This window comes from Drosophila obscura, unplaced genomic scaffold, assembly GCF_018151105.1.
Source record: "Drosophila obscura isolate BZ-5 IFL unplaced genomic scaffold, ASM1815110v1 contig_188, whole genome shotgun sequence".
NCBI lineage: Eukaryota > Metazoa > Arthropoda > Insecta > Diptera > Drosophilidae > Drosophila > Drosophila obscura.
The window spans coordinates 451,652-465,062 of record NW_024542776.1 but is presented as its reverse complement, the minus strand read 5'-3'; the positions used below and the strand labels follow the sequence as shown (position 1 = coordinate 465,062).

Genomic DNA, 13,411 nt, shown 5'->3' with positions numbered 1-13,411 from the left:
TAAACAACGCCAAACACTCCTTTGAAGTTGTCACACCATTGGGTTTTTGGTCGATTTTCATCGATCTTGCAGAAAGCAGTACCATTTTTTGGTCAATATGCGAGGTACAGCCCTTTTCGAAATGCCTACACATTCAGCTAACTCAATAACTTTCAATCGCCGATCATCCAGTACATATTATTTAATTTTTGCCATCATTTCTGATGTGGTCACCTCATTTGGTCGTTCGCGCTTAAACTCTGCCAAGCAATATTTTATTGTAGTAAATGAAGAAGCAGAATCACCTTAGGTAGAATCCAGCTCGGCTTAAATTTTGGTTGCATTAAAGTTAGATGAAAGTATTGAATCACATAACGATGACCAATTTTGTCCATGTTTGAAAATCAATTTAGAGCCTTCTCTATTAAAATCGACCCAAAAAAAAATGCGCAAGGTAAAGGCACCAAACTTCATACCTCTGTAATTTTCGATGGTGGATCTTAAATCTTTTTTGTGAAGCGGAATGATGTAAGATTCGTTCCGAGACAAGAATTTTTCAAGGATAAGTTAAAAGTAAAGGTCAAGGGTTGACAAGGTGACGGCACAATGTTTTAAAATACAACTTGGAACTTTATCTGGACCCACAGAGAATGAAGTGTCTATCAATTTCAAACCGTCCAGAACAACGCTTTCCTCAAAAAAAGGTAGAAAAAAGCTGTTAGCATGAGGTATGTAGATGGTAAGGATACGGAGTGGAAGAGCTGTATACATATGTATATGAGACGAGTACGTAGATTGGAAAAAAAAAATGGAAAATAGATTTGCAATACCAGTAGCAGCGGAGGAATATTGTGCGAAGAGAGACATGGAGTCAGTTTTCTGCTACTTTTTAAAGATTCTGGATTTTCGATTTTTTCAGTAGGACAAATTACTGGAAAACCAGGGATGTTTGAACGATACTCATTTAGTAAAGTCAAGGACAAATGTGTCTAAGGCAGAGTTTATGGTGTTGTAAATCGAGTTGACTGCAACGTCAATATTTGGTGATTGCTGAAGAATAGACCAATCAACACTCGAGAGATGTAGGTTTAGATCGGTGAAATTGGTTTTGCGAAAAAATTTCAAGCGCCTTGGTGCCGTGGAAGTGTCAGCACAACTAGATCTAGAAGCAAGTCAAATAGATACATAGATACCGAAACAAAACGAACCTTGACTGCAATGAACAGACTGCGTACGTTCTGGTAATGAATGATAAAAAAGTTATTTAGTTTTTTTAATTACCGGGGCCAGTAAAATTGGGACTCTGGTTAGAGTCGTTTTGTAGGAATTCGTGCATAATTGTATACTCAGGCCATAGAGACGCGTCAAGTGAACTTGAATGGAAAGAATCGGGGAGAAGAATCTTAAAGGAGGTTATGTCTAAGTATGAATTTGGTCACAATTATATCATTAGGCGAGGCGTTAAGTCTAGAGCAAAGATGTTTAACATCCTCTGTTGTAGCCTCCGGTATAAGTCTGGAGACAAAGATAGCTTTATAAGGTACCACTGATCTTAGTTGAAGTTGAAGTCCCGAGCGAGAGGGAGAAGGTGGAGCCACTCCCAAAAGAGATCTCGGGGCAGAAACGACGGTAGCGTCAGTAACTGCGGATGGAACAGGAACGAACAGGAATAGTGAGGACATCATCAGCAACAAGCACACCCACATTGGGAGCACTCACAGGGGTGTCGACAGCAATGATGGATGTAGATGTAGTGTGAGAAACACCGGAGCGGCTGAAGGCGGATTTACTAACGGCGTGCCATGACCGCTCTGAGTAACAAATGATTCCGATGTTTGTAGGTGAGAAGCAGGCGTTCCAATACGAATATGTTGCTAAAGGTTGTTGTTATCGGTATTGAGGACTTTCCGTCTAGGAGATTCACTCAAGAGTTTGAGGATAAATTGCTTCCTTGCATCTTGAAAACCAGTACGAGTCTGTCTCATAAAAATGCGCAATTCGGCCTCAATCTCCCGGCAAACCAAACATGGCCAAGTCATCCGTTTTGAGATGAGATCGTGTAGTCGTCCAAAATTAGCACCACCAGCACATTTTTTATTGGCGACATTGTCGCATAGCCAGCAGCTGAGGAATGAATCGCCGACTATGTTGCCACCGAATTCGCATTTCTTTGCACTGCAGACCACAGCCATTTTTGACAGCAGTTGAATCACTGTGCACGAAGAAGAACGCAAAGTGGGAGCGAAAATAAATTACGCCATGATTTATTTCAATAGCTTGATGTCCCAGGAATATTGTAAAAATACCTTTCTGCGGGGATTCACAGAAATATGTCACAATAAAACACCACACATGAAGTGAAAATGATACTTCGAAAACATCAAATTTGTATTTGTTAGCAGAGGAATAGTTGTGAGTTCCCACACTTATAATGGAAATACTAGCTTACCATGAGACAAATCGATGACAGTTGTTGGCAGCTTTCATTATTCACTAGGAAAGAAAAATAGAGCTGGCTAACGATACCCTGTGGCCTAAAATACCCCGACCTCCCCTGTGTATTTACATTATTTGTATATTTACATCCGTTTGCCCATTTTTTTTATTACAAATTAAAAAATATTAGCATATATGAGCTATAAAAAATAAAAGTTCTTCTGATATTATGGGGCAAGCTTCTTCAAAAAGTGTCACAATTCTCAAAAATTCGAATGTGAAGGGTATGAGAACTTAGAGCGAAAAATCAAACACAAAATTCAAACAGCAAAACCTAAACAAAAACATACACGGAAAATCTATATACTGTATGGTTAGTGGTGAAGCTCACGAAAGCAGAGCCACCGAGAGAAAAATTCTCGGAGTCTCTGCTATCGTGAGCTTCAAAAAAAAATTTTTCGTTGGGTATGCTTTTAATCTTGACAAAATAAGCTACTAATAAAAAAAATTGTTCTAAGAATGCCAACAGTACGATTTTTTTTGTAAATGTTCCCCATTTTATATATCACAAGGAAATGTTTGTTTACTTGGTAAGTAATTCCAATTTTGGTACATGTAAAATTAAAAAATGTCAAAACAAGACCCGACTCTACTTATACCCGTATTCAGTCAGTATATACATTTTTGAGCTTATGTTTTAAATAGAATTTAAGCAAATTTCACATTTAAAATTTGTTTGCTACATATGTTATCTACATATACATCTACAATGTATATTCTACATCTTCTCCGCTGGCGGGCACTCCCGCATTCAACATGGCAGAGTGTGTGCGAGCGAGAAAGAGAATGAGTAACTGGTCTCTTGCTGAAGGAGGTGGCTGAAAATGAATTTCTTCATTCTGGCTATAATAATGATCCAAACTGTACCAGATTCCGCATTCTGATAGATTTGGTTACTCTACGATACTGCGTTATATAGTATCTTTAAACTTGGGCTGCCACAGATTTTCGTCTATTATGGTGGTGCGGGGCGAAATTTGGAAATACGTTTGTAGCAGTGTGATATGCATGGGTCTGGAAACAAAATTTGGTTGCTCTAGCTCTTTTAGTCTCTGAGATCTAAGCGCTCATCAACACGGAAAGACAGACAGACGGGCAGATGGGCTATATCGGCTACTACTCGGCTATTGATGCTGATCATGAATATAAAGCAAAGAAAGCTCCGGGCCACGATTTCTTTTTCCCTAAAATGATCAAAGAATTGCCGAGCTGTGCAGTATATTTCCCTACTGTGAAATTCAACAGCATGATGAAATGGGGCTATTATCCTCAAGTCATCAAGTCAACAAGTCCAAGCCATCATCATATAGACCTATCAGCCAACTGCCTATCAACTTGCCTATCAAAGATATTTAAAAAGCTGCTCCTGAATCGTATCAAACAACACATACACATCAGCGGTGCCATCCCGATGCACCAATTTGGATTTCGCGAAAAACATTGAACAAGTAAACCGTATAACCTCTGAGATACGAAATGCATTTTTGAAAGTATTGCTCCGCTGTTTTTCTGGATGTTGCCCAGGTTTTCGACCGCGTTTGCTTAGATGGCTTAATCCACAAAATCAAAATATTACTTCCACAGAAAATCCATGGAATATTGGAGTCATACCTACAGCAAAGAAGTTTAGGAGTACAATTTCCTTTCTGCATATCATCCAATTGAAGCTGGTGTACCCCAAGGTAGCGTATTCGGACCGACACTGTATATCATTTTCACAGCAGATCTACCGACAAACAGCCTAACGAACACTTCGACATTTGCTGATGATACTGCCATACTAAGTCGCTCCAAGTGCCCACCAAGAGCAACGGAACATTTATCATCTCATCCCGTGGCCTTGGAAAAATGTCTAGCCGGCTGGCGCATACTCGTAAACGAGCAAAAGTGCAAGCATATCACCCTAACCAGACAAACTTGCCCTCCAGTATATCTGAACAACATCAACATTCCACAAGCCACCGAAGTAACATACCTTGGTATTCATCTGGATAGAAGGCTTACTTGGCGTAAACACATCGAAGCGAAAAGAAATCTACTTAAATTTAAAGCTAATAATCTACATTGGCTAATAAACACCCGTTCACCACTAAAACTGGAGTACAAAGTACTTTCGTACAATGCAGTTCTTAAACCCATCTGGACATACGGCTCCGAGCTATGGGGAAATAGAAATTATAGAAATAATCCAGAGAGCTCAATCGAAGATACTTAGAACTATCACTGGGGCATCATTTCGTATGTAGTACATATAACGCTATAATTCAGTTAAAGATATAATTGCCAAGGTGAAAGCAAAGTACCAGGCCAAGCTTCAGGCCCATCCTAATAGACTTGGGCAGTCTTTAACTTGGCACACTAGCCATACACGACTCCGGCGAAGAGACCTCCCCACCCAGCAATAATACTTAGTTGGGGACGTACTCTAAATAATAAAGTGGAATTAATTAAATAAATTTATTAAGATTTAAGATTTGCATACTTGTCGTCAGTCTCTAACAGAGAAGATTCGATAAATAAAATACATTTCAGAATCCAGTTTCAATAAGACCTGGAATTCCTGTTTTTTTTATTTTTTATAACTTGTTCGTAAATTCAACCCTAATCGGATACCTCTATATTCGAGCAGCATCTGTCCACTTTAAAAACTGTTTCTTCCTCGCTATCAGATAAAGACCAGTTGATAGCTCTTGGTGATTTCAATTTGCCAGGAACTGTTTGGTCTTCGGTAAACGAGTCTAATAACCTTGTGCCCATGTCACGACATAACTTTATTGACGGCTTGCTAGACCTGTCCCTCTCTCAAGTCTACCATGTGAAAAATTCCTTGGGCCGATTGCTTGATCTGCACTTTGTGTCGGATATAGCGTTGCTAACCCGAGCCCTTCCGGTCACTATACCTGAAGCCTCCTACCATCCTACATTCGAAGTGTCGGTCGATATTGGACCTACTGTATTGGATCGAGCGGGTAGGCTTTTTAACCGCTTTCGTAAAGTCGACTTTACAAAGCTTAATAACCTAATTAGGGATTTTTATTAGTCCGCTCTGTACTCGTGCACTGAAGATATGAAAGTCACAAACAGTTTTTACAATGTACTTGACACGCTTTTTGATTCTTGTGTCCCACTTTCGTGTCCGGTAAGATCTGGAAAGCCTCTTTGGTTCACCAAAGAGTTATCCAGTGTAAAAAAAACTTAAAATCAAGATTATAACAAATCAACAGAAGTATATTCTCCTTCTTCTCTCTCTCGCTATGTAATAGCTCGGTCAAATGTATACGTTATTAACGCTCAATGCTATAAAAACTACCTATCTCGATGCAGGATACGCTTTTCACAGGACCCTTAACAGTTTTACAGCTTCGTATGTTTTCCTCGCTATCATTTCTTAATTCGTCGGCAAAAAATGATCAGGTCATTGCCGATCTTTTTGCCCAATTTTTCCAAACAACCTATTCGCATGAAAGCTACTCTGGTCAGACGTATCCATATAGCTTACCAATTTTCAGTCCCGTGGATATGACTGGGGAAGAGCGACCCCAGCCGAAGAAGTGCATTTCACTCACTTTGTTTACTTTAAAGAAAAAAAAACAGCTGTCTCAGCTGTGTAACCGTATGGAATGCAGTGCACACCTCTGGTCACACCACTGGTTGCAAGAAAAATATATTACTTATTTTTGGCTAGCAAACAGTTTTTGGATCTGAGTCTAGGCTTTAAAGTGTTTACAAATACAAAAATAATATTTTGACTACTGTGTACATAGTATGCATGGGGAGATAAGAGAGGTATGTATTTGGAGAACTGAATTTATTGAATTATTTGGCGCTTTTTTGGTGCTGGAGGGGTACTATACTGGAATCAGACGCCAAAATACCCAATATTGGATCAGCTCATTATTTAGATATGTACAATATCTACATATATATACATACATACTAGAAGATCCGCGCGCTTTGCTGCTTAATAAATGCATTTAATGTTTAGGAATTAACCGAAATTACAAAAAAATCCGGCCAATGACTTCCGCTACCGAACCGTTATTTGATCCTCTCGCCTGAAGTATAGAAAATTAAAGTTTGTCGAACCGCAAAAGGCAAGAGGCAAGAGGGAAAATGAAATATGCGTACAGTAATCAAATCGAAATGTGGTCTGTTGGGATTAGTCAAGTCTTCCAACCCGGGGTCCCTCGGCTCAAAGCCTGTGCTGGATTATCTTCTTTTTCTTTAACAAAATTTTTTTTAATTGACCAGCCAAACTCATGTTTTTCCTGTAGGTTGCATTGCACAGTGGGTGCGCCCATAGGCCAAAATTCAAAAAATCCATTTAAAAATTTTTAGTCAAAATTTAAACAGTTTTTCTCTAAATTGTCCAAATTTCTTATTGGCAAACCATTTTTTCCGGAAATCTTACTGGACTTTCTGAAAATAGAATGCAAAGCGAGAACACGTGTTCAATTTTTCAGCGCCGTTGCGTCAAGTTAACTTTTCGTCAAAACAAAAGTGCTTTTAAAAGTGGTCAGGCGTTCGAAAGAGTTCTCCTAATTTAATTATTTAAAATGAATTTTAAAGTTGAAGGTATTTACTTTAGTTGTTGTTCTTGTAAAATTAATCTGATTGATTAAATTTTGTTTGTGTATTTTAGATCGATTAAACCTTTTTTGTGTATTTTGTAAACGTATTTTTCATGTTTAGTTGGAGTTTTAGTTGTGATCCCACAAAATTCCACAATTCGTTTGTGTGTAACTGTGTTTGTCTGATTCTTAAGGTACAATAATCGTTAAAATTAGCTGCAGAAATTTGCAGATGTGTATATAATCGTAAATATACTGACGACGTCTGACGTTTTTCAAGGTTATGTTTTTGCGTATTTTGCTTTTGCTCTATCTTCGTCTTTCGTGTTTGTTGCTTTCTTACTTACTTATTTGTAACATTCTTATTCATTCATTTCATTGGAATTTACTTTTTAGGCGTTTCTCATAAATGTGTGTTTGCACGCCTATATATTTTTAATCTATGGTGCACACACCGCCCACAGTGCACAAAGTTTTAATCCATGCATGGCCATGGTGCAGATGTGATTAATTTTGCGCTTGTTTCAATTGGCGAACTATCAGAAGAAGCTGCAGAATCGCGAAACAAAGACATAAAAATATTTAGAAGGCAACATAGTAGGAAAATATCTCGAATTGCAACAAACACGGATTTAATAAACAGACTACTTTTGTCTTCCGATCCCTTTATTACAGGACTAAGGAAATTACCATGCAAATATAATTCAAATTTAATGAAGTCTGCATTAGATTTGTTAGAAGAATCGGATTAATTATTATTTCTTACCTTTTTTTTTTGATTATTTAATTTTTACCACGCCCATTTCTTTTGTTATGACTCCTATTTTGTTTGCATAAAAGTATGTTATTGTTATAATAAAATTACTAATATTTGAATCTGGTATATTTTCTAAAATTATTTTTGTTTGCAATTGTTGCTATGGAAGCTATATGATATAGTATCCCGATTTTGACTACACTCGCTCGGGTTACATAAAGTTCTTATTTGTGCAGAAATATAATATTTAATTGCATTAAAATATAACAAAAAAAGTTTTTCATACAAACACTCGATTTCATACAAATGGTTTATATGGCAGCTATAGGATATAGTAGTCCGATCCGGCTGATTTTTATACGTCAATTTACAAAAAATAAAATAAAATGTTGTGCAAACTTTCAAGCCTCTACCTTAACTTTAAGTCTTTTTGGCCGCTCTCCCATAGAACGCCGCCCACTGTGCATTGGCGGCTCCAGCAACTTTATTTATTTTATTATACATCTCCTTTCAAAAATATCAACGAGGGAAGCCGCCGAGGTCTTGCTAATAATAATATATACGCATGTACAATATAAAATGGAATCGTTGTGGACCTTCGACTATTTTTTTTTTTTTTTGATTCAGAGGTGAGCTTGCTTTATTCCACATAATTTTTGTATGCTTACCATCTGGAAAATATAATGCTTTAAAATCAAAAATGTATAGTTTTTAAGAGACTTTTTTCGTAGCTATAAATCTACGTGTACTATACTCAAGTTATAAGAAAACAGCAATTTTACCTCTGAAAAAAACTACAAAAAAATACATTTTTTTTAGAAATAATATAAGCTATAACAATAAAAAACGCATAAATAATTAAAAATTTTAGAGTCCCAAGTCTCTAAGAAAAAGTGGGTTTGATGCGAGGGATATTATTATTTTTATACACGTACTCAAAGAGTTAAGGTGTATTGTATTTCTGGTAAAAGTGGATGTGTGCAACGCAGAGAAGGAAACGTTTCCGATCCCATAAAGTATATATATTCTTTATCAGCACCACCAGCATCTACATTGTAGATGTAGAATCTACATATTAAATATTTTAAAATTCCACATATGTATATCATAAGCTCACATATTTATATACTGACTGAGTACGGGTATAAAAGTAGAGTCGCGTCCACAGAAGCGCCACACAACGTTCTTTCTCGTTTCTATTTAAATTGTATGAAAGACTGATGTGCTGTCATGCCCATTGCTGCCATGTCTGCCTGCCCCTTGCCAGCAAGGTCAAGGCAGTGAACCCAAAGGATAGCGGAACGCATACTGATGCATATGGCGGCAGTTCGTTGTACTTTGCCCAGTTGTTGGTGATTGTTCTTTTTGATATGGCAGGCCACCATACTGTAACTGCATAGAGTAGTATAGGTGTAACTCTTTCTTTGATGTTCAGGTTCCAATTGAGCTTCTTGTCAATTAGCTACTCTAAGTAATTTTGTACGTATTTGTGAATAACACAATATCCGATTTCGAAGGATATGGTAGATATGGTCACTCTACGATACTGCGCTTTTAGTTTTATCGTATCTTTAAAAATGTGCCTGCCACAGATTTTCGTCCTTTGTGCGGGCGGAAGGGGGTGGGGCGAAATTTTGAAATACACTTGCAGTGTGATATCACATGAGTCTGGAAACCAAATTTGGTTGCCCTAGCTCTTATAGTCTCTGAGATCTAGGCGCTCAACAATACGGACAGACGGACGGACAGACAGACAGACATGGCTATATCGACTCGGCTATTGATGCTGATCAAGAATATATATACTTTATGGGGTCGGAAACGTTTCCTTCTCTGCGTTACACACATCCACTTTTACCACAAATCTAATATACCCCTTAACTCTTTTTTGATTACGGGTATAAAAATATTTGTGCCTTTTATATCTTCAGTGCACGAGTACAGAGCGGACTAATGAAAATCTCTAATTAGGTTATTAAGCTTTGTAAAGTCGACTTTACGAAAGCGGTTAAAAAGCCTACCCGCTCGATCCAATACAGTAGGTCCAATATCGACCGACACTTCGAATGTAGGATGGTAGGAGGCTTCAGGTATAGTGACCGGAAGGGCTCGGGTTAGCAACGCTATATCCGACACAAAGTGCAGATCAAGCAATCGGCCCAAGGAATTTTTCACATGGTAGACTTGAGAGAGGGACAGGTCTAGCAAGCCGTCAATAAAGTTATGTCGTGACATGGGCACAAGGTTACTAGACTCGTTTACCGAAGACCAAACAGTTCCTGGCAAATTGAAATCACCAAGAGCTATCAACTGGTCTTTATCTGATAGCGAGGAAGAAACAGTTTTTAAAGTGGACAGATGCTGCTCGAATATAGAGGTATCCGATTAGGGTGGAATATAAAATTAAAAACAATAGGAATTCGAGGTCTTATTGAAACTGGATTCTGAAATGTTCCGACGGGAAGTTTAAGTCGACTACAATGAGGACCTCTCCTTCACGTCGATACGAAAGGCTATAAAGATTGTGTGTCAAAACTTCGGAGCCAAGGATGTCCGGCTTTAACCAGGTCTCGGTAAACACAATAACGTGGGACAAAAAAGAGAGACTATCAATGAAAAGAGTGCTGAGCTTACTACGCAAGATTCAAGCATTCTGATAGGTTACTAAGGAGGAATTTTGGTTTTTGACTGTTAGGAGTTAGAGTGGGAAGATAAGAATGAAGCACTGGCCTGATTCCTAGGAAGAGTTATGGGGGGCCTATTCTTCTTCTTAGCCTTTTACTCCTTCAAAACAAAGTTCTCCGGCAAAAATTTGGCAGAGCAAATGATTTCGAAATGAGTATGGCAGACGCTTATCTTTAAGGAAGCTGTCAGGGTGACAAAAGAAAAATTTAACTTCTCCATTTTTAAGCCATCAGCTTTTATTTTGCTTAAGATAGAAGCAGTTACATCGTTAAATGTGTGGTCAGGGGCAAGTCGTGAGACAAAAACTTACTAGGCTGTATGATTAACAGAGATTTATCGTTAGCCAAATCGAGTTACCACATCTGTTCGCACAAATTTACTATTTGTTGTTGGCCTGATAAATTTTTTTCAGATCTAATTTTGAGGTTGGTTTAAATAAAAATTATTTATAAAAAAGGCACAAGCTCTTGTTAACTGTTAATGGTGTCAAATCTAACTTGTCTAAACAAATTTGTAAACAAAATAAACCAGCTTTCTGAGCAGTGCAACGATAGGTTATGTACTCCTGGTCACACTCGGCCGCTAGCCAACATTTTTGGAACTGAGTACTAGGCTTTAGGAAGGAAAATAAGTTGTTTCAGTTATAGTATCAGTATTTTTCCGTGTTAACTATAGTATCTTTACTAGTCCATGTCGAATAATTACAAAGGTTAATACTTCTAGAACTCTACTGGACAGACGTTCCCAATATGGATCTAGAGTTGATGTTTGGAGTATGCTGACTTTATTTAGTTCGTTGCCTTGTCAAAGCAGTTAACTTCTCGGTATTTAGTTTACACATTAATTTTGCTTAGCCAAAGACATATGCGACGTAATAAAATGTAAGTTGCGCTTGAAGTTTAGATGTTTACATGTACATATATCTTCTAAATATTATCTCATATTCTCTATGTGCTGTACTCCTGTTGAATATTGATGTTTTCATCATCATGATGCTTCTTCTATCGCATACTTCCGTTTTTTCTGCGATGATGTATCAATTATATCTCCTACTTGCTAGAGTAATATTTATTTTGCACTTACTCATTCATTTTCAATGTAAATGGAGAAACGTTGTCAAGGCTAAGACCTTAGGATAGGGAACTATTCCATGCGTGCTCATACAGATATATATATAGATTGTATGTGATACCTTACATCAAATCGGTTCTTTATGCTAAATAAAATTAGCAAAACGTAAAAAAAATTAATGTCTTACTCTTGTACGCTCAACATAAAATCGTTCTCGTTAAATCTACTACGGCTAAGAAAAAAACTCTTGTGTATGATAAAAAACGAACAAATAAAGAGGAAAAAACTGTGTCGACGCGATCTATCGCTTACTGAAAGGGAGCGAACCCCAGAATTTCCGCGATGGGGACTGTCACGCGGGGAGCTATAGCCGGATTCGTTACGGTGATTGGGAGCTCTAGTGAGGTGGGTACGCCACTAGTGTTTGTTACGCCGATGACGGCCAAACTGTCTTCCAGGTTAACTTCGCCCAAAGGAGATACGCATCTCAGCTGCACAGCGCTAGGATTCTCCAGCGTCGACATTATAGGCGTCTGGTTGAGAAGCGCATTTGTTTCGTTGGTCCGAGCCGTGATGGGTGGTGTGAGGTGTGCAGCAGCTGGCGGCAGCACGTGTGAGACGAACACAACGCCGTCGGGTTCGTCGTCGACAACGTCTATGAGGCCAGCGCTGGCAGAGCTTCGCGTCTCTATGTTTAGCAAAGCTACACTAGCGTTGGCGGCGTTTACATATTCGATATCGTTGACCACTTGGCTGTCCGCAAGTGCTTCGGCCAGCATGTCCGTGGCGGGGACTGTTATTGCCGATGTTCCACCGACATCCTCCTCATCTAAGGTCATGTCTTCCACATTGACAAGCTGCAAATCGCGCTCCTGCAGGTACGCCTGGGCTGCTTGAAGTATATCGCGGGCATGGAGCACGGCCCTGACACCGCTGGCACCAGTCTCTGTCACATTTAGCTCGATGCAGGAATCTGGCTGTTCCGCAATGCTGAAAAGCACTGAAGGGTCCAGTTCAAGGCGATGCCCGTTGACATTTAGCTGCAGTACGTTAGACTGCAATTGGTCCTCGTGCAGCGACAACTCCTCGTCTACATTGAGAGTACCACCAAAGCTGGGCACAGGCAAAACCCCTTCGGCCACTTGGCTTAGGGGCGTCATGATACCCAGCATTTCCACCTGTTTGTTATCGATTGTGGTTTCTTCCGAATGACTATTCACGACCTGCACCGACGACTCCACTGAAATGGGCTGCTCGGGTGCGTCGAACTGCTCCTCGCTGTTCTGCTCAAAGTCCACGCCCATCTCCATCTCCATGTCCGCTGGCTCTACGACCTGAGCCATAGCCTGGCCACCACGGAAGTCAATGTCCGCAAAGACAGCTGACATGGGATGCCCATCTGCAAGTCGCGGTGGCTCCACCAACGCCTCTCGCGGCACTGGTACCAGGTGGTTCTTCTCGCTGTCCAGGTACAATGCCACGTTGTTCAACGGCATGAAGTTGTTGTTGGCCAGCGAGCAGAGCATAAATGTATGGTTGTAGCCCGGTATAGGACGGGTCATCACAGCGCAGATGCGCCCAGCGCACAACTGAGGCGGCTGCAATGAGCAAACATAACATGTTGAACAATTGACTATTGAGGGGAATTATATATTCAGATGCACTAAAGAATATTCTGAAGACTATAGTCGACGTTCCGACTACTCAAAAAATCGGTATTTTGATACCCGGTGCTCAGTTTATATGTATGCAATCTTAAGCTGGTTGTAAACGATGCAGCGGCTGCCTTGCAGTAACTATACAATTCATTTCACACAGAATGTGCAGCCCTACAGACATAAATGCTGCACGT

At 39.3% G+C, this 13,411-nt stretch overlaps 1 protein-coding gene across 1 annotated transcript in view; it reads right to left on the bottom strand.

Annotated features, from left to right (window-relative positions):
- Positions 1–11,255: 11,255 nt before the first annotated feature.
- Positions 11,256–13,411, bottom strand: part of LOC111072158 — a 71,962-nt gene continuing 69,806 nt past the window's right edge. The window contains exon 7 of the mRNA XM_022363837.2: positions 11,256–13,157. Within this exon, the coding sequence (XP_022219529.2) occupies positions 11,868–13,157 (1,290 nt within the window). The 3' untranslated portion in view covers positions 11,256–11,867. The remainder of the gene's footprint in view (positions 13,158–13,411) is intronic.